Source organism: Hemitrygon akajei, chromosome 17 (genome assembly GCF_048418815.1).
Source record: "Hemitrygon akajei chromosome 17, sHemAka1.3, whole genome shotgun sequence".
Lineage (NCBI taxonomy): Eukaryota > Metazoa > Chordata > Chondrichthyes > Myliobatiformes > Dasyatidae > Hemitrygon > Hemitrygon akajei.
The window spans coordinates 62620154-62639603 of NC_133140.1; the positions used below are offsets into that span (position 1 = coordinate 62620154).

Here is a 19450-nt window from a genome sequence, read left to right on the forward strand (position 1 = left end):
GATCACAAAAGCCCAAGTCATGGAAAAGCAGTAATATAGGAGTTTTTGGGCAGTAGATTAATAGGAAAATAGATTTTAATTAGAAAAGGAGCAAAACTGCCTTTTCTGGAACTGAGTCAACTATAATATTCTTCGTGCATTATCCTATTCACTGGAAGTGAAGATAGTTTAATCTTGAAAGTTAATCTCTCAAGATCATTTTGATTGTGGAATGTGTTGATCACCTTACTTGAACATTTCAAACTGACGGCTTCTAAATTTTAGGCTCGACACCAAAGTTACATTCCCATCTACACTTCCCCACCCCTCACAATCTTTGGTATAGGACACAAACTGGGTTTGGGACACTCTGTACTTTAAGCCTAAACTTGGGCTGACCCTCTCAATAATACAAACATTCTCTAATGCCACAATTAGCTCACAGCTAATTGTCACGTGTCTGCTATTCCTTCACAGTTTCTTCAGTCAAAGGCTTGTCAAATAGCTTCTCCAGAGTCACATCACAAAGTTCAGAGCTATGTTGAAAAAAAATGTTATGTTGCGTAAATTTATAGCCACCATGAATTAAAATGCATTCTTGGCCACAAGCTTTGCTCCTGCTTTGATATCATCAAGGCAGTAATTATTACCTCATCGGCAAACCAGCCCTTTATTTACAATTGCGCAAAAAAAGAGATATCAGGGCATCAAGCAGAAAGAACATTTTTAAAAACCCTACTATTACAGCACGCCAAATGCACCACCATCCCTTTAAAATAATTTTACATCGACATTGAGTTAAGCAGCAAGATGCATATTATCTAGTGAAATGTGGAGAAACCCAAATAAGTAGTAAACACAGAGTTAACCCCTTCCACTTTAAACTGATATTTTGATAAAACTGGGGGTGGTAAAGAGGCTAATCTCCCAAACACACACTGAAGCTACCTTTAAAGTACCACATACGTGCCTTAGAATAATGTCTAGACATTCACCTCCGGATCTGTGTTGACGTGTAATGATACCGGCAGACCACTAAGCTGCTCTCTCTCCTCTTTCACAGCTCAGGTTCCAAAGAGACTAAAGAATGCCGACAATAAGAATTAGACAGACAAATCATTAATTTATGAGTACAGTGCATCCGCTCGCTAATTAAAGTATATTTTCAACAAAGTTCCAATTATTAGTCAATGACCTCATCCTCAGGCTAACCATTGTGCTTGTGTGAAGGTGTCACTTGCAAGGATAGTTTGACTACCCTCACTGAATTAAACAAAAACAATCCAGCACCTTTTATTCTTTCTAAAGTATTTTCATATTAAGATTTGGACCAAACACTTTTATTGCAATTATTTGTTGTTGATTTTAAGAATTTAGTTAATACTTCTTATAGAGAGGTACATTTTAACCGAATAGTTGCCCAATTAAATATTCTTCCTTCTTTTCACAGTAACTAGTTGATTTTGAAGGAGAACACAAACAAACAAGTTGAAATGCACTTTGTAGTTTGCAGAGAAGAGTGGTAAATATCACATAATGGAAAGCTGGAACTAAGTTTTTAAAAAATCTTCTGACGTTTAGGTGCCTCTGCTTCTCTTTTAACTAAAATAGCATAAAAGCAACTGTTTGTGAACATAGGTTAGGCGCTTAAAATGATAAGATGTTTACTTCATTTTTGGCAGCAGTCCATCAATACATAACAGTTTATTTGTCATTAAAAAAAACAGATAAAACAGAAAGTTTACTGTAATGTGCAACTTTCTGCACTTTCATTTGAAATTAATTTGCCTTACCATGCAAGATGAAAGATTTTTCCAGAAATAAGCTGAACTTGTGAAAAGGTTATAGCTTTTATGCCACAGAGAAGTGTTTCTATGCAATGTGTGTGCTGTGTGCATTTTACAGATTATGACAAATAATGGGCAGGATTAGCACTCAGTCATCAATGTTGCAAAATATAATAATCACTACTTTATTTTCAATGGCAACAATTTTATTTCCTCCATCACCCGCAGCAGCATCCCAATGACTTCCTTACAGGACTGAAAGGATTACCCAGCTGTCTTACCTTTTAGGTTATTAAGTCTGCTGTATCACCACATTTACAGCCCAAACCCAGTCTCAGATAAGAAGAAGCAATAACATTCAATGTACTATTGTCACACAGATCTTACAATGGCTGGACGTATAGCTGCATAATTATTCAATATGAAGCAGAAGCTGTTCTAGGCCATTAAAACCATCTGCTTGCTCCATTCTACAAGATCAAAATCATTCTTTTGCTTCAGCGCCACTTCTCTGCACTAATGTACCATCCTTCTCACTTCCCCTATCTAAGCATCTCTTAAATATACATAGTGGCCTTCTTATGCAGTTAACTCCAAGATCTCTCTGCCCATTTTGTGTAGGAATTTCTGATCTCAGTCCTGAATGGTCAACCTTTTAGTTTGATACTCTAACAACCGGTTCTAGACTTCCCGGCCAAGGGAAACACCATATCTGCATCTAGTGGACTTGAGATCATTGATCACTCTTCTAAAATCAAAGTCCCATCTCTGGAATCAAACTGCTGAACTGTTGCTGCACTCCCTGAATCCCAAGTATTCCATTCCTTAGGTAGTGAGACAACAAATGCAGACAAAACTCGAATTTTGGCCTCATTGGAGCCTTATATAATTGGAGCTTTGTGTCTCAGATCTTGTACTCCATTCCTCTTGCCACAGCGACAACCATTTCATTTTGCTTCCTTATTGCCTGTTGTAAATGCATGATACCTTACGATGACTTATCTACAAGAACACCCTTCTGAACCTCAGCGCTCTTCAATCTCTCCTCGATGCTTTCCATTTTCCTTCTGAAGTGGGTGGCCTCACGCTTCCCACGGTATACTCTATCCAGTATCATCTCGAAACTTCCTCGCATTGTTGTCATCGTCCAATAGCGCCACATGAATCGGTATTATCAGTAAACATGGATATACTGGGCCTCCTCATTTAAATAATTAATACAGCCTATTAGCAGCTGGAGACGGAGCACCAGTCACTGTGGCAGTCCACTGGCTTCCCAACCTGAAAATTCCATGTTTACTTCTACTCTTTCTTTCCAGTTCCTTGACAAATCTTTTATCCACAACACATTTTCCCCACCTCCATGCACTCTAATCATATTGAATAATCTCTTCAATGCACCTTATTGAACTACTGAAAATTCAAGTGTCCGATTGTTTGCACTTATTTATTCTGCTAGTTATAGCTACATAAAACTCCAAAAAATATTGTCCGACTTCATTCCCCTTTCATAAATCCACATTAAATCTTCTCAAACCTGTTACTATTTTCTACAAGTTACCATTTCCATATTAAATGAATTCAGCAGTTTTCCCACTTTTGACGTTGGGTTAATTAGTCTACAGTCCCTGTTTTCTTTCTACTTGCTTTGTTACATAATGGGATACAATTTTCTACCTTCCAATCTGTTGGAACCAAACTCAAAATTTATAAGGGGACAACAAGTGCACCCATTATCTCCATGGCCCTTCCTTCAAAACCCTAGGACGATGGCCACTGGCTTCTGGACATTTATCACCTTTCGGCTCCATTAATACCCCACGGAGTTTGGGGAAGAAGCAAGTTAAGCACACAATAGCAAAGGTTTTACTCATAAAATATTTGCATTAAAAGTATATGTTCAAAATGCTTTAGTGACATTTATAATAAGCAAAGATGTGAGAGTTGGGCGTGTGATGAGTGGTTCAGGCCCCAGATGTGAAACAATTGCAAAGGCCATCAAAGAAAACTGACATTATAATACATGGCTTTTAGCAATCCATCATGAGAATGGTTGCATTGGCGCTGATGTCAATTTTATTGCATTAAACCAACTCTAAATAGTCCTGCGACAAGCTTTGTTTCTAATGATCTTGAAACAAAGAGAATGCAGCCGTGAATACATGAGGCTTGGCTTTTCACAATCAAATACCTGCAGAACTTTTGAGTCTTTTATGACTGCCCCCTTCCAAGGATAAGAATTATAATATTACTATGCCAGGAATACTGCCGTGCAAAGCAGATGTGTTTCCAAATAAAGCAATGTAGAATTTCTCAGCATCTGGCCACAGGCTCTTCCATGGATTTTGACAGCAAGACCTGAGGGATACCAAGATGATGAGGGACAAAAAAAAAGCAACACTTAAAAGTCTGTATTCAATCCATGTGCATATTGTGAGCCCAGAACTAGGGTCAGGTCGATCAGAGCAAGCACTGTATACAAAAGAGCGAGAAACATTGGCCTAATGGATCTAATCTGCAAGGTGTTAAGGCAGAATGTGGTTGAAAGTTTATACTGAAACCCCCAAGGAACTCAGTATCACAGAACTGATGGAGACTTACTGATGCTCTTTCACATGTGTGAGAGCCATTATAATGGCTGCTACTGCAGGAATATTTTATTTTTAACAGTCTTTAATGCAGAATTTGTGGTCCAAAAGTGTTAGTGTGTAATTGTAGAATTCACAATATTGCGGCAAATAGCTCCTGAAATACACACGATGGACACACAATAACCATTATTCTTTACAATAGAAACATTACCACATTTTAATTTTAGCCAGCCGCTTATCGGGTTAAGCATTTCGAATGAAATCAGCTGCAACTTGCTATTGATATACTGTATTTAATTCAGCTGAAATATCTTGATTGTGAAATATCCCTGATCTGAGCTAGTAATTCATTTAATCAATAGGTTCAATGTAGACCTGGGGCAGCACGCGAGCCTGTCAGGTCACATTCAAGCCTTTGATGTAACAAAAGCAATTATTACATTCCTGGTGATGAGCAGTACCTGTCTGCTGCACAACAGAACACCGCCTGCATCAACACCCTTTTTGCCGTGCAGAGACCCTCTGGAAAAAAAAGACACACGATATTTCTACCTAAACGTAAATATATCCTTGTAGCTGGCTGCCATATCTAAGCAGATCCTAATAGCAACCACATCTCTCTTATGGTTCATTGCTAATATGCATTTATTTGACTGTCTCTGCATAAGACAAATCACTCTGCAGAAAATATATACCATTTAAACATGGGGTGGTTTTAGCAGCCCAGAGAGGCAATTTTTAAAATAATTTATATATCTACCTCCCTAAAAATCTTTAATCTTCAAGTTTCTGTTAAAATTAAAATGTATTGTTGTTCCCATGGAAAAAGAATAACAATGGTTAGTAAGTGTCCATCATATGAAGTTCAGGGCTATTTGCCACAGTATTGTGAATCCTATAATCACACACCAACCCCTTTGGAGCACAAAGCCTTTTCTGGACGTTATTAATTCTTCAGGTAACACAAGAGATTTCACATAGATCTTTTTTTGTTTAAAATGTTGCAAATGTTGAATTTCAGAGTTGTGTACTTTGATAATAAATGAACCTTTGACTGGGGGGGTTATAGATGAGACAGAGAAAATATTCCAAACCAACCAATCACCGAGTAATTTTAGCCCAGGATTGATGAAGAAAGGTTGAGTGGAAATGTAGCAGAGTTAGGATAATACATTAAAACTTTTTCTTGCCTGTAATAATTCAGAAATACTCGCCTCAGCCTAAGTGAATTCCACACTGAAAGAAATCTCTAAGGGTTAACAAGTAATGAGAATTAGAAAATTTAAACCACTTTGCTACACTGTGCCAAAGAATGCATAAGTTAATAAGACACAATCCTCCTTGCTAACATCGAATCATTCCTATAAATATAGAAAGCAATTTAATTATTTATCCTATTTATATATAAAGCAATTTAATGACGACTTTTAAAAGATAGGTTTTCATATCGGAATATTATCATTTAAGCTGGGGAAACTCTCCAGCCCCACAGCCCAAATTAAATTGGTTACTAACATGAATAAACAGAGTAAGCCAACGTCAGCCAATGCAGACAGCAGGAAAAGGGAAAGGGAGTACATTAGAGATTTCATCTGTGATAGGACCTATGCTCACACTCATTCTGTAACTGGCATCTGGAGCAGATTTGCTACAACAGACATTGAAGAACTAGATTACATCCAGTTAACTGAGCTCTAAACTGATTATGCATGTGCCAAACTAATGGATTACATTTGCAAGAGGAAAAATAACATCCAATCAATCTCAATTACGGCAGACCACACCAGCCCAGATAAACTTGAAAGTATCCAGCAACTACCCACAACTGTACCTCCTTGCCTTACCAACAGTTCTACAGAAAACGATTGGTGTATTCAGTCAGAATTAAAGTGGCTGATAGAGAAATACCATCACAGCAAGGCAGCAAGCATTAGAGAGACTGTAACATTTTTTGAAGGTTTTCTGGCCCAGTATTTAACTAATTTTAGAAAGCATTGGCCTGTATGTCTCCATGGTTTCGGTTTGTTAAGTAAAAAGTTTTTCTTGATTAATAAGAACACCGAAGGTTATGGGGAGAAGGCAGGGGAATGGGGTTGAGAGGAATAATAAATCAGCCAGGATCGACTCGATAGGTGAAAGGCCTTTGTCTACTCCTTTGTCTTATGCCTTAAGTTAACTGCCAGAGGATACTGGATACAGATAGGACGAAGTTCAAATTCTATGATGGGTGTTTGGGGTAGGGGAAGTGGTGCTGGGCAAAGGAATGGAGTGATTGAGAACAGTTTGTCTGCCTGTTATTCCCCTGTCTTATACATGAAGACTGACCGTGCCTTACTCCTGCCACTTGTTTTCACCCAATATAGTTGGGCTGAAATGTTTTTTTTGGGGACTTTAGGAACAGAGGCTACAGGAGTAATTAACAAAAAAACAGGCAAATGTAGTTGCTCCCTATTTTAAAATCATACACTGTCTCTGTAATTTCATGTTTTTTTGTAAATTCCTGACACCCACATTTGTAACAGGAAATGCCTTTGTAAAACCATAAGGCTATAATTTTAGAAATCTGATTGCCATGGTGTTCCAATGCCTCTACTGGCAGGCCAGTGTAAATGTTTTGAGAAGATTAAAACACACAGGAACTACATTTATACTGATGTAATTTTATTTATACAAGACTGGCTAAAAAGTTGGTTTAATAGGATCAAAAATGGCTCCAAAATCAATCATTTTACAAAGAAAAGTAGTATTGACTTGTCACAGGCAGATACACTGAGTTTTGGGTTGTTCTCCCTTCAAAAGATGAACATCGACAAGTCCCATCCTAGCCACCAGGAGGAGCAGTTTGTGCTTTCAGAATGCTCAACCACGGAGAGGGGAAAAGGAGGTGAGAATGGTGGAGAAATACATTTCCTACATCTTCTCAAATCCTACAGATCAGAGGATGAATGGCAGATGAAGGGGAGAGTAAAGGCCTAAATGGAAGCTGTAAAACTTGAAAAAGTTAAACATAAATAATGCCTATAGGTTTAGCAATCTGCCATTTCTTTAACACTAACAAATTATTTTAGAGTAACGTATACAAGAAAAGATGTCAAAGATTAGGGTAAAATCAAAGATCAGAGCTAAACAATTAGCATTAAATACTGAAGTGATGGGCATTAAGAAGCAAGGAGTTTCAGCTTACATGTATTTACATGCATATATACACACTCACAAGCTATTATGCATACGTACACACATGCATGCACTTCCACACACTTCTCCCCAGCTGTTAATCAACCCCATCCTTTTCATATCTCCATCCCATTCCTTGTGAGCTGCCCAGGCTGACGCTGGAATGAAGTTTTAGAGATCGTAGATGAACAATATCATCAACTTTTTGTACAAGCACTGAAATAAAACAATCAGATCCTGTCATGGCTATTGAAAGTTTTGCACAAAGTAATAACGATGCCTGTCTTATCACAGATCTTTTTAAAGATCAAAGTTAAAATTCCCTTTCCATTTGATGCAACAAACCTTGACCTGCTTCCTGTCTCAAAACTTGGGCCCTCAGAAAAAATAAAATATTCCATGTCTGCAAAAAAATGAAAAGCTCTCTATTAGATGTCGCAGTCTTCTTCTGCTCCAAAGAATAAAGGCACAGTGAAGATCCTGTTCCCTGAGAAGCCAACTTCATGGCCATTTCATCCAATAATTTCACAAGTTGGCCAAACACCTACTCAGATGTGGCTTCAACGACAGCAAGATATATTTTCAAAAAACATATCCTTCCAATGATTATAATACAAACCAACATTTTATTTGCTTTATTTATCATCAGCAAACATGGTCCCTACAATTTTAATCATTTGCCTCATAATATTCCCATTAATTCTTTGCTGTTCTCTACCTCATGATTTTAACATCTCACTTCAATCTACTTATCTACAAGATGAAACATTAAACTCTGGTCCTGTATGTAACCAATGTGCTATTTAAACATCTGCTAAGTGGTCCTATCTACTATTTATCCCTGAACTAACGCGGTTCAATATAGACTACTATTTTCTGATTCTTGCTGGTGTTTCTGTGATCTTATTGTTTGGTTCCATGAGTAACGAGACTTCAAAATTATTTCATTGGTTGTTATGTACTTTCAGATGTCAAGGAATTATGGAAAGAGCTGGATTAATTCCAGGGTGTTTCTTAGAGTGTTTTCTGTGGCAATTATCATTCCACTCACCCAATATACTGACCATTGATGAGTATATGCTTTTTCTGAGTTGAGTGAGCACAGCCACTCAGTATTTGCACCAGGCTGTCCAAACGCTGAAGATATGACTAAATCAGTGGCAGTGTGATCCACAGTGCTTAGTGCATGTCTTAACGACTTTAAATTCAGGCTCACGGATGAAGGGAAGAAAAGGATTCCATTTTATACACAACATCCCCCTAAACTCCGATGCAGCATTTTTTTCTAGCAGTTTAACTAAGGTCTTTTGTTGCTCCTACTTAACATTATGTTTTGAATTACAATCCTATTTTTAAAGAAGGAGCCATAGGCACATATTCTGACATGCGTTTTGATTATTGCGTATTGTTAACTAGTAGATGGAAAGCAATTAAGCTCCATTTACTCCAAGTCAGAAAGCAGCAAACAATTAACGTGTTTGCCCTCTTTGCTTCCTTTTCCCACATAGCCATAAAAATCATAAGCTGCGTGAGATAGCACTCATTCCATACATTATTTACTAATGTCAATAACTATTTAACTATGGACTCATCCTGACCAAAATCCTATATGACAAAAGATTGGAATGGTTTCCGTGAGATGTATGCCAAGGCTGCTTCTACCTACGTATTGACCACAGGCAAGAAGTGGACAAAAAAGTTATACAATCTAATGATCTTCCAAATCAATGGAAGTTCATCGATTTTTTAAAATATGTTGTTCGTTCGCTTCTGCCTTGAAAAGTTTGTTATTTTCCCACAAAGTCCGTGAAAAAAGAAGAACCTATGGGAGGGGGTTGGTGAATGTGTTCTTCTCACCTGCATACACAATGACAGGCTCACATCAACCGTTTCAGTGCCCAGTCTCCACATTTCAATTTTACGGTGGTACACATGGACTCTGGAATGGGGTGATATTCCAAGATTAGCTGCTTACTTGGGAGATGCTAAAATCAACTCTACAAATGTGAAACGTCAGATGAATAAATAATTCACACTTGTTAACTTAAGTCCCGCCATTTGACAGTTTTAGAAGCAGAAGTGCAAAGCCACTGTTTATTGTACAGGAGATGCATGTGTCATACTTCATTATTTAAAAATAGGACAATTTCTAGCATGTGGTAATCTTTGTCAAGTTTTCATGTTCAAAGCAACTTTGTGTAGTCTTATACAGATTGCCCATATCTGCTGTAGCACCACCACCAGAGTGAGGATTTCATTGCAGCATTAGATTGCACGAGCAATTTCCAATCCAACATACAGTATGGTAGTTGTCCATCTGTGGTCAGGAGCACCAATAATGCAATCAGCCTCCAAAACTCATTCCATTCACTTCAATGGAACCGAAGTTCAGATGCAACGTGCAGCATTCTGTTGCTAAAATACAGCATGTTTCGCACTACTGTCTAGAGTTGAATTGCTATGCAAAGTGAGTTGTAATGCAACATGAAAATTAGGACAGACTGTTCATTTTAAAATTGGATTTGAATTCCATTTATGTTTCCTGGTTCACATGCCCCTCTGGGTCCTAACTGTGCCTGCAGTGTCAGGATGAATGATAACTAAATAGAAATTTGCTCAGGTGGTACCTAAAATGAGAAGGCATTTTATACTCTTCACAAAATTAAGAATTTGTTATACTGGGGGGGGGGGGGGGGGAATCTTTGCAAGTTATTAGTTCGCACTGTTAAATGGGCAGCAGGGTAGCGTAGTGGTGAGCACAGTGCTTTACCGTGCAGGCGACCCGGGTTCAATTCCTGCCGCAGCCTATAATGAGTTCTGTACATTCTTCCTGCGACCACAAAGGCTTCCTCCGGGTGCTCCAGTTTCCTCCCACACTCCAAAATAGGTTAACTGATCATTATAAATTGTCCCACGACTAGGCTGGATTAAATCGGGGGATTGCTGGGTGGTTTGGTTTGAAAGGCCTATTCTGTGCTGTATCTCAATAAATAAAAATAAACAAACATGGTGCTTGAATTCAGTACTTGACTCCTGCATTCTGATCATCAAGCCTTTGGAACGATACTTCAAATATGTCACAATAAAGAGCTCTGCTGCAGAGTTGTCCTTTGACAAACTATGCAGACAGATTAGCACAGAATCAGCTCCCAAAATACAGAGGCTGCTCTGCGATCCAATCTCTGCTTATTCTTAAATGAAACAGCTTTACTGGCAGGAAAGCGGCACTAAAAAAAAATGTCCCAAAGCTACTGCCAAGTTGGGTTAACTACAAGTCTGTGCCTGACATTGAGTGGAAGGTAAGTGGAATAAGGCTGGTAGATTTATGGCCATTTGTACCTGATTGTTCATACTAAAGCCATTATGGAATGATTAGAGAAAAAGGTGAAGCTTTAAGTCCAGTGAAAATCAATACAACTGTCTACAGCAATTCAGCTGCCTGAGTCGAGTACCATTAACTGGATCTTTATCCCGTCTTAGGTTACAGGGAGCTGGGTACAAGCTTGCTGCATGCCCACCTGAACTGTTTTCTCAAGTCAGATTGTTAAGCTATTTTTCTCTGTTTTCATAACCATGACATTTTACAGTTGTTGAAGATGTGAAACTGTACCCAATATCATTGAGATTGTTTGAAAGCTGTATGAAAACTACTTCTTAATGCTTCTCTCCAATGCCTACGGATCTCTCCTCTCCTCAATATATCATATTTGTCTGTAGCAGGATCTTTACCACGGCATCATAATATTGATATTCTCTGTCCGACACCAAAGCAAACTGAAAAATCACACAAAGTATCCTTGAAGAATGTCTGTGTATTACACTCTTTATCCAGAAATATCAATCATGCAATTTATTTAAGTACCATCACAATTTTGGTCGTTTGTTTTACTTGTACCTTACAAATGTCAATTCTTATTTCAGCAGTAAAGTACCATTGATGAGGTGAGGAGGGATGAAGCAAATATGTTCTCCAAACCAGTTCCACTGAAGACTTTTATATCCATTCTCAGATATCCTACACTTACTTTTTTCAAAGAAATAATTAGGAAGTTGATTAACAGCACAGATCAACACTGCCACAAAAATCAAACAACACGCATGTTAATACACTCAGTGGCCACTTTATTAGGTACACCCAAACACCTGCTTGTTAATGCAAATACCTCATCAGCCAACCATATAGCAGCATCTCAATGCACAAACGCATACAGACATGGTCAAGAGGTTCAGTTGCTATTCATACCAATCATCAGGATGGGGAAGAAATGTGATCTAAGTGACTTTGACCGTGGAGTGATTGTTGATGTCAGACAGGGTGGTTTGAGTATCTCAGAAACCGCTGATCTCCTGGGATTTTCACACACAACAGTTACTGGAGTTTACAGAGAATGTTGGAAAAACAAAGAAAGAAATCCAGTGAGTAACAGCTCTGTGGGCGAAAATGTCTTGTTAATGAGCGGGGTCAGAGGAGGAGAACGGCCAGACTGGTTCAAGCTGACGGGAAGATGACAGTAACTCAGATAATCATGCTTTACAACAGTGGTGTGCAGAAGAGCATCTGTGAACCCACAGTGTGTTGAACCTTGAAGTGGATGGGCTACAGCAACAGAAGACCAATAGGTTCAATCGGTACATTTAATGTCAGAGAAATGTATACAATATACAAACTGAAACTCTTTTTAGACACTGGATAAAGTGGCCACTGAGTGTATACTCACATTTATTAACCCTTTAAAGTTCAGATACAATACAGAGACTTCAGAGATTATGGTCAAGGATATTTACCGGTCCATTTCTAGAAAAGTATTAGAGTGCATGGAGCAACTAATTCTGCAGCTGAGTGGAAACCATTCCTTAATTTATACCATGTGTGATCTTGAAAGAAGCTTAAAACAAACAGTTTGAACCTCTGGGATTTCAAGTAGGACTCTGCTCCCTTCAGTCAGAAAGCTGTCCCAGACCTCAAAGTCGGAGGTATTTCTGAGAGGTCTGACCTTACATTAGCCAGGAGGATCGTCTCCAAATATGTGGTGCTGCATATTTGTGTAGCCAGCAACAAAAATAAATCGAACATTAGTTGTCTTAGCTGAAAACCCTAACAATTAAAACCTTTATAACTCATGTTATAAAAGCTGCAACCACGTACAGTAACTCTTAAGTCTCAGCAGTCAAAAATAGAATAGAGTCAGAATAGAGTCTGCCACCATATCTCCACTAGGAATTCCACCCCAACTCCCCAATTCACTTATCAACAAAAGGTATGTTAAACACAACTCTATGGAAAAAGAACAACACGTTCACACATAGCACAGCATTTCAGGAGAACTAGATCTTTTTGAGCAAGAAAGCGAATTAAATAATGGCATCAAATCAGCTTTACGTCTGTTGCCTGACCAGTTCCCCGGGCCTTCGTTTTGCTTGGAATCAAAAACAGCAGACTGCTGATTTTAAATGTAGTAGTATATTCACCCATTACTTCACTCATCAAAATTCAGCAACACTTCTATGTTTTGGACACGGGAGCAAAGGAGAGGGCTTTTGCAACTTCAATGCTCAAAAAAAAAACAAATCAACATGAATATGATGACTATTTTTATCCTTCCAGAAAGCTCATTCCCATATCATGCTTCTTTTCCTGCATCATTAACTTGTTCTGTTTGGTTCTACGATTCTTTTCCATGCAATGAGAAAGATAGATATAGACAGAGTAAAATCATTAAAAACCAATGGAACAGAACATCATGAACAAGCAGAATAGAACTTCAGGGGAGCAAGTTGGAAGGGGACATGGAGAAAATGCTATGGGAAAGAGGTCAGAGGGAAAAGAAGTGGGAGGCATTTAAAGAATACTGCAACAAATGAAAAATAAGGTATCTGTGCCAGAGGGTGAGATGCACCTACGCTTTTCAGTGTGTTGTCTGCAAACGATAAACACCAGACATGTCCCTCAGTCAAGCAGGAATACTGGGATTGATTTGTGTTTGCCAGGAGGAAGGTGGTGAATTCCGGGTAGATTTTTTAAAAAGGTAATTTAGGATCGCGGGTATCTCCAACAAAGTTGGCATTTATTACTCAGCCCACATCTTATAGCTTGTGAGCATTTGACTGGCTTGTTTGGTCATTCAATAACACAGGTAGGAGCAAAATACAATAGCGAGATGGAATTACATACACACCAGATAAAGCAAGAAGGACATGATTCAACCCTTTGTGGAGGTAATTTACAACAATCTGAATGTTTTTTACGGTCAATTTTCCCAAAGCCAGCATCTTCTACTCCATGGTTCAAGAAATTCTCATCTGACAGTCATGATTTGTACCACTATAGTGTGAATTACCAAAGAGTACACAGGAAACCAAAGAGAGCTAGTATGAAATGAAGACAGAACTTCTACAGCTGTCAAGACAGAAAGGGTAGATATGAACTGCAGGGGACTGACTGTGAGGAGCAAATCAAAGGGAGTGTTGAAGACACTAGATATGTTGCAGGTTACATGCTCAAGTGCATTCATGTTTGTGCCTACAGAAAGTGAAATGGGACTGAGGGAATAAAAGTGATGCAGCATGGCAGATGTTGGGAGATTTAAAAGTACACAACAGGTGAAGTTATTGCCTGAAGGTGAATTACTTGGGTACAAGATGATGGCCTAAGCAGATTGGTTCTGGCGGTCCTGCTATTACTGACCTATGTATAAACCCTAGACCCAGAAGCACTAGAGAAGCTGTTTACGTATGATCATAAACTGGGAGGGATGGGGTGGGAGGTAGCAGAAACTCTTGTCAGATATAGCAGTCCATAGATTTCAGAAGAATCCAGACAATACTTGTATTTGGGCAGAACTCCAGCAAAAAGAATAAAGAAGAAAGAATAAAGAAGGGGGTATAGGAGCCTCAGGACCTGCACCATCAGGTTCAGGAACAGTTACTGCCTTTCAAAGCATCAGGATCTTGAACTAGAGGAGATAGCTCCACTTATTCCATCACTGAAGAACTGTTCCCACAACCTATGGACTCACTTTCAAGGACTCTTCACCTCATGTTCTCAATATTCATTGTTTATTTATTTATTATTACTTTTTTTTTGCACATTGGTGGTTGTCTGTCCTATTGGGTGCGGTCCTTTGTTGATTCTACCGTGTTTCTTGTAATGCCCACAAGAAAACGATTCTTGGGGGGGGGGGGTGTGTGTGTATTGATAATAAATTTAACTCTGAACTTTGAATGCTAAAGTGAAGTAGAAGGTTAAGTGCATTTGTTGAAATGAAAGAATACTTGACTAGATAGAGAAGCGAGGTAAGGGATGGTAACTGAACAACAAACTTGCCTGGGCACAACAAAGCTGCAGTCAACCAACCCTGATTAATTTCTGATCTACACCAGCAAATGAGTAGACAATAGGTTTGAAGCCAAGGAACTAAAGCTGTGACATTACTGCCCGTGTTGCATTCCTGGATATCAGGAGAAAGTTTCACAGCCCGAAGCTGCTACAGAGGAGGGTTAAATGATCCTCGAAGACTGAGTAATGAAGAAAAGCTAAAACCTGAGAATCTTTCAGAATAGAAAACGAGACAGTTTGGATACGTATGGCACCCAGCGGAATATGAAAAAAGCAAACCCTAGGTACTAAATCAAGCTAAATGGCAACTTTATGACAAGTAGGCAGTGAAAAATTAAGAACTTCACAGACAATGCAAGAAAGCATTGCTTCTCAGTACAAATGGGTGGGAAGCAGGGGTAAAGGTTACATCAAATCAGATTACAGCTCCTTACAATAAATGGGCAATGTATGCCAAATGGCCTTGACTTCTCTTTTTGAACTTTGCATTCAAAAATACATGAAGCACATACAGTACGTCAGCACATAGGATTGATCTGGTGCAGTTGGGAAGGGAAGAGTATGAGTGAGACTGTCAGAGCCAAACAGTCCAGAATCAAAATAATGTAATGCAATAATAAAAGCAAAGGCTTTTTCCCAGGAATGGAATGGCTAGCACAAGAGGGCACAGATTTAAGGTGCTTGGAAGTAGGTACAGAGGACATGTCAAGGGTAGGTTTTTTACGCAGAGAGTGGTAAAAAGAGGCTGCCAGTGACGGTGGTGGAGGCGGATACAATAGGGTCTTTTAAGAGACTCCTGGATAGATGCATGGAGCTTAGAAAAATAGAGGGCTATGGGTAACCCTAGGTAATTTCTAAAGTAAATACATGTTCAGCACAGCATTGTGGGTCGAGGGGCCTGTATTGTGCTGTAGGTTTTCTATGTAATGAGGTCACAATGATATGTAATGCTAACCTAACCAATTTCATATTAACTTTATGTATAGTTTTCTATAAATCCTAGGAGGTGCTGCATTGGGAGTCAACATTTGTATTCTAGATTTACTTAATTGACTAAAATGGATCAGAGTATTGATTAATGAGTCAGGCAATCAGTCATGTGAAGCCTGTTGAACAACAGCCTGAGGGGCCAGTCTTCAGAAAGCTTGATGTTGAACCCTGATTAAACAGGAAAGTTTTTCTTTAAATAAAACAAAATAATTTGCTCTCTTGTGTCACTCCCTTATGCTTACATTAAATGTGGAATCCTCAAGCCACCTAATCTTATTGGACCATTAGAACAGCCAGTTGAAAAAAAATAACTTTCGCCTGCTCCACATATCAAAGTATTTCTAACTTCAGCAATAATTTTTCTTATCTAAGGACCCTTCCTCTAGGTCCATCATCTTCAATTTTACCTCAGACTTTCATGGAAATCTGCTACATTTTTGATTACTTTAAACAATATATATGTTATTTAATTGCCTTTTTTTAATAACATCAAATATATAAAAGACCTTTGCAGACAACCTTCCATTGACAAATATTTGCTTTGAAAAATAGCATATATGGAGAATATAATGACTGCTATTCACCATGATTCAGAAACACCGCATGGGGGAGAATGTTGCTCTCCTTACCTTGTATAATTTCAAGCTGGCTTCATGCCTTGAGTTGACCGTGTGCAATCGCAGCTTCTCAATGCTATTGGTGTAGTAGTCGCACGCGTTGCATTTCAAGTGCACTGGGTTCCCAATGGCTACACACTTCAGTCGCCACTCATTGGCCTTCCCTCCTTCCTTGATGTGTGCCACAAGCTGATATTTCTGCACGTGCTTGTCTGTCTTACAGTGCAACTGGAAGTTGGCCTTGAGCTGGGTGTTGTAGCGGCAAAGCTTGCACTGGTAGGAATCACCAATGACAGCCTTCCACTCCTCTTCAGGCAGGTGCCGCTCAATGTTCATGTGCAGACCCAGCGTCTCCAGGTTGTCCGTGGTGAATCGGTTGCAGACGGCACATTGAAAAAGCTTCAAGGAAGGGTCATTCGTGGTTGTGAACGTTTCGCCAAGGTTCATGAGTTCCTCTGACACCAGTTGCCCGCCTCCCAGTCGCATGTCAATAGGAATCTCACCGCCAACTGCATAAAACCAAAGAATAAAGAGCAAGAATGTTTACAGTGCCAGGATGTGATGTCCAAACCCTGAAAGAAAATCCTGAATGATCAGCCTGAACTCTTCTTCTAAAGCCAATACTGACAATGCTGTGTCTGTTATTAAGGTTCAATCTCCCATCATTGTGTAGGGATAAAATCAGCTGCATGGTAATGCTTTATGCAAATTAAATGGCCAATCTCCTGCAATGTTCAATCGGTAGATATGAGAGTGAGCGATGCCTATTTACTTGATTTGTTGATGGTAAGCCGTGCTTAACGGTTTACTTTATGCTCTTGTCCCTGACTACAAGACTGAGATGGTCAAAACTCATTTTACTTCTGATCAGTTATTAGTCTTCAGGGACAGTGATTCCTATCAGCTAATGCCAAATTAGATTTAAACTTTAGCTTGTACAGATTTCAAAGGTAAGCATGCAGTATGCAAGTAAAAATAGAAAGAAGAGCTCTGAATATGGCCAAGCTCAAAATTGCTTATATTTGTATTGTTTGATTGCATAATTAAGTGTAACACTTTGTTAGGATTCAACCTAAAATACAGCTTAAAAATATTTAATATTCATTTCAACTCCAAGATATTGGCAATGGTAACTACTTTGGTGTTATACATCAATGAACCAGGACTGCAGAACACACTTCATATTAAAGTTATTTCAAAAAAACAATAGTTTAGTTCAACCCAGGAGTTGCTTTCTTTACTGTGGATTTTTCCATCTAACCCCCATTTTGATTGATGACTGCAAGATTTCGTAATCTTCAATTGGTCAATAGGTACATTTAATGTCAGAGAAATGTATACAATATACATCCCAAAATTCTTTTTCTTCACAAACATCCACGAAAAGAGGAGTGCCCGAAAGAATGAACGACAGTTAAATGTTAGAACACAAAAGACCGTCCCCCAGCTCCCCCCTCCCACGCACAAGCTTCTTTTGAAAACTATAGCAAATAAAATGCTGGAAATACACTCAAGGTCAATCAGCATCTGGATAGGGAAAACACATTTGAGCAAAAATCCTTTTAATGAATTTCAGGATAGTGAATTGCCTCTTCTTACCAGAAAATGTGATTTCTAACTGAACAGAAACAATACGTTTGTAAGACTGTTTTTATTTCAGACAGACACCATGAGGAATTTTTGATATTATCTTTAAGTCAAATGTTGTCAATGTAAAACAAGGTTTTTTCTTAGCCAACCTAACATTCAGAACAGCAATTTAAAACTGATCTCAGTCTGCTGATCAGCACAGAAAAAATGTTCTTAATGATTTTAGTCACGAGCTGAAAAACAGAAGGCTTGGGAAAAAGGAAACAAGTTAAAGAAATATACTCAATGTAGAAAACTGTTTTAAAATAGCTGCAGTGAAACTTGTGCTATGTCTCAGCAACAGCAGAGGTAGAGCTAATTATCCCATTACTGTGTCAATACATCCATTTAACAGAGTTGTGTCAGTGCCAGTGCGATGGGTGAGCTCATCAGTGGAAGGTGAAAACCTCTGTGCTGTACAGATCTGTCTAATGCCTCTTACTACACAATCTTTAATACATCATTGACCAGACAAAACCAAGAGCTGACCTTGTCCAACTTACAGTAAATTAATAACAACAAGATCTTTATTTATAGCACAGAAGCTCTGCAACTGTGAATGGCACTTGCTAATTTCAAAAACTTCAATTCCTACAAAGAGTCAAACTTAAATTCAGTTTATGGCTTCAGGCTTTTTACAAAAAGGCAAATTTATTCTCCACCTGATGTCCTCCACCAGCCCTGAAGCTCTTCCTTCCTTTCCAGGCTTTGTTTCCCACAGTAATGAATTGCGTAATCCTCCATCTAGTGGCTGGGCTGAGAACTAGAGGATCCCATCCACTGACAGCATGTGTCATTTGGATTAATTGTTACACTTAGGATCCAGAATTCCTCTGCAACCAAGGTGCTGCTTGATCAAAAGTGAATTCTGGCACTATCCGTAGTAATAAGTATTTATTGGCTCTGGACCTGTACTTGCTGGAATTTAGAAGAATGAGGGGGGATTTCATTGAAACCTATCAAATATTGAAAAGCCTAGATAGAGTGGATGTGGAGAGGATGTTTCCTATGGTGGGGGGAATCTAGGACCAGAGGGCACAGCCTCAGAATACAAGGACTTCTCTTTGAGATGAGGAGGAATTTCTTTAGCCAGAGGATGGTGAATCTGTGGAATTCATTGCCACAGATGGCTGATTCATTGACTATATTTCAAGCAGAGGTTGACAGTTTCTTGATTAATGAGGGCATCTCAGTTGATGGGCAGAGAGCAGGAGTATGGGGTGGAGAGGGATAATAAAACAGGTATGATGGAATGGTGGAGCAGACTCGAGGGGCTGAAAAGCCTGATTTTGCTCCTGTGTTTTATGGTTATATGGGCTTATTAAAAATGCAAATCTGTCAGTAGAA

At 38.9% G+C, this 19450-nt stretch overlaps 1 protein-coding gene across 1 annotated transcript in view; it reads right to left on the reverse strand.

The window, feature by feature from the left end:
* Window positions 1-19450, reverse strand: part of zfhx3b (zinc finger homeobox 3b) — a 446693-nt gene that overhangs the window by 280152 nt on the left and 147091 nt on the right. The window contains exon 3 of the mRNA XM_073070292.1: window positions 16487-16983. Coding sequence (XP_072926393.1) covers window positions 16487-16983 — 497 coding nt within the window. The remainder of the gene's footprint in view (window positions 1-16486; window positions 16984-19450) is intronic.